General features: G+C 36.8%; 1 protein-coding gene across 1 annotated transcript; it reads right to left on the reverse strand.

Annotated features, from left to right (window-relative positions):
- Nucleotides 1–6: 6 nt before the first annotated feature.
- On the reverse strand, nucleotides 7–1765 carry LOC108356234 (uncharacterized; the record flags this gene model as incomplete). The annotated part of the gene is made up of 4 exons (XM_017607354.1): nucleotides 7–675; nucleotides 730–1210; nucleotides 1301–1463; nucleotides 1662–1765. Coding segments are annotated over 4 exons (936 nt in total), but the record flags the coding sequence as incomplete, so codon positions are not given.
- Nucleotides 1766–1795: the final 30 nt, after the last annotated feature.

A 1795-nucleotide genomic window follows, 5' to 3' on the forward strand; every position in this document is an offset into this window, starting at 1 on the left:
AAATCCAATTTTTGGCAGCAAATGTCAGTTACGCAGTTTTGCAGAATGATGATACGCGGTTCTGTACTTTAAACTACGAAATATATATAAATATTATGGGTATTCATAGAAACGCGTAAATGCCTCGTAACCGCGAAAACGTCGAAAATAACCCTATTTTCTATACAAAATTAAGTAAGTTTACGAGGTTTACATGGTTACCTCATTTGCGCGTTACGAGGCATTTGCGCGTTTTTTACTATTTTGCTATCTAATATTATGGGTATTCATGGAAACGCGTAAATGCCTCGTAACCTCGTAAACCTCGTAAATAACCATATTTTCTATACAAAATTAAGTAAGTTTACGAGGTTTACATGGTTACCTCATTTGCGCGTTACGAAGCATTTGCGCGTTTTTTTTACTATTTTGCTATCTAATATATATCAGTTGCTTATTGGTCTTTGTATATACATATATATATTTTTTTTCAAAGTCTTCAAAATCTCTAAAACTGAGTTACGCTTAAAATACGATTGTATGCCGATTGACGTTTGGCTACACGAAAAGGACATCGTGTCATCATTCGAAACACAATAAAGCCACACAATGATAGAATTAGCCAAAACAAGTATAGAAATAGGTAAATAAAACGGCTGGGCTGCCAGAGAACTGTGTATCTAAGTTGGTAATTTTCTACAATTAAATTTTCATTATTAAAAAATCGTCTGCAAACCGTTATTAAGTTACCTAACACAGCATATCCTAGTCCCATCTTCGTTTTGCCCATGCGATACGAAGCTGTTGGCACCATAATCTCCAAGTACTGATGCTCTCTTTCTTTTAGGCCACGCAAATCAAAGTGTCGTACCGTCGACTCATAGAAATTCACTACGTGAGTCGATGGATGTATGAAAATCCTGGATTCATGCCAGTGTCCAGAGAATATGACATGTGGGTCTAATTCGCTGAGCACTGAACGCAAAAGTGGCCCACCTCCAATTAGAATTGGAGCATGGGATATTCCAACGCGCAGCCGTTGTTTGTTGTGCTCACGATCTGGATTCGTAAAGTCGAGCATCATTCGGTTGATTTTGAAGAAACGTAACATATTTTCGTAATCGAAGAGATCCTCACTTTGAAAAGCTTCTTCGAAACGATGCACGTTCGAATTTGATATATATTCACCATCTTCGCCGCCAATGTCATTATCCCCCGGCACATGAATGCGCTGCGCATATGGAGATATTAATTTAAACTATATACATACATATTTACATTTGTTGAGGTTTAATTTCTAAAACTTCAAATAAGAACTCACTTTTACATCTGTGTGTGTGTTATAAATGCGATGAAAACGTCTTACATAGGCATCGAAGTCTTGCTGTGTGGCAATACTACCCTCGTCCAACAGATCACCCAAAAAACAAATGATATGTGGCTGAGTGAAGTGTAGCGATCGCTCGAAAGTCTTGCGCAAATATCTGTAACAAATATGGCGACATAAAGAACCATTTTTATTATTCGATACGAAAAACTGAAACACAACTATCCGGTTAATTAAATTTTGTTTCACAATTTTTGACTGAAAAATTAAAATTCGGGATTTAACGCGATCTGTGTTGTGCTGGCTTAATTTCTATAAGGCTCGATAAGGTTTAGAACTTTAAGTTTCTGCTTACCTATCTGCATCATAACGGGATATCGGGCTCCAAAAGCCTTTTTCGTAAGAATTGCCAATCAGCTGTGGATCAGCCACAAATAATATACGCGTACAGTTGTCTGTTCAAATAATAAGAACATATACAGACAAATA

The sequence above is a fragment of the Rhagoletis zephyria genome, unplaced genomic scaffold (assembly GCF_001687245.7).
Source record: "Rhagoletis zephyria isolate East Lansing unplaced genomic scaffold, Rhagoletis_zephyria_1.1 Rzeph_scaffold_55852, whole genome shotgun sequence".
Taxonomy (NCBI): Eukaryota; Metazoa; Arthropoda; class Insecta; order Diptera; family Tephritidae; genus Rhagoletis; species Rhagoletis zephyria.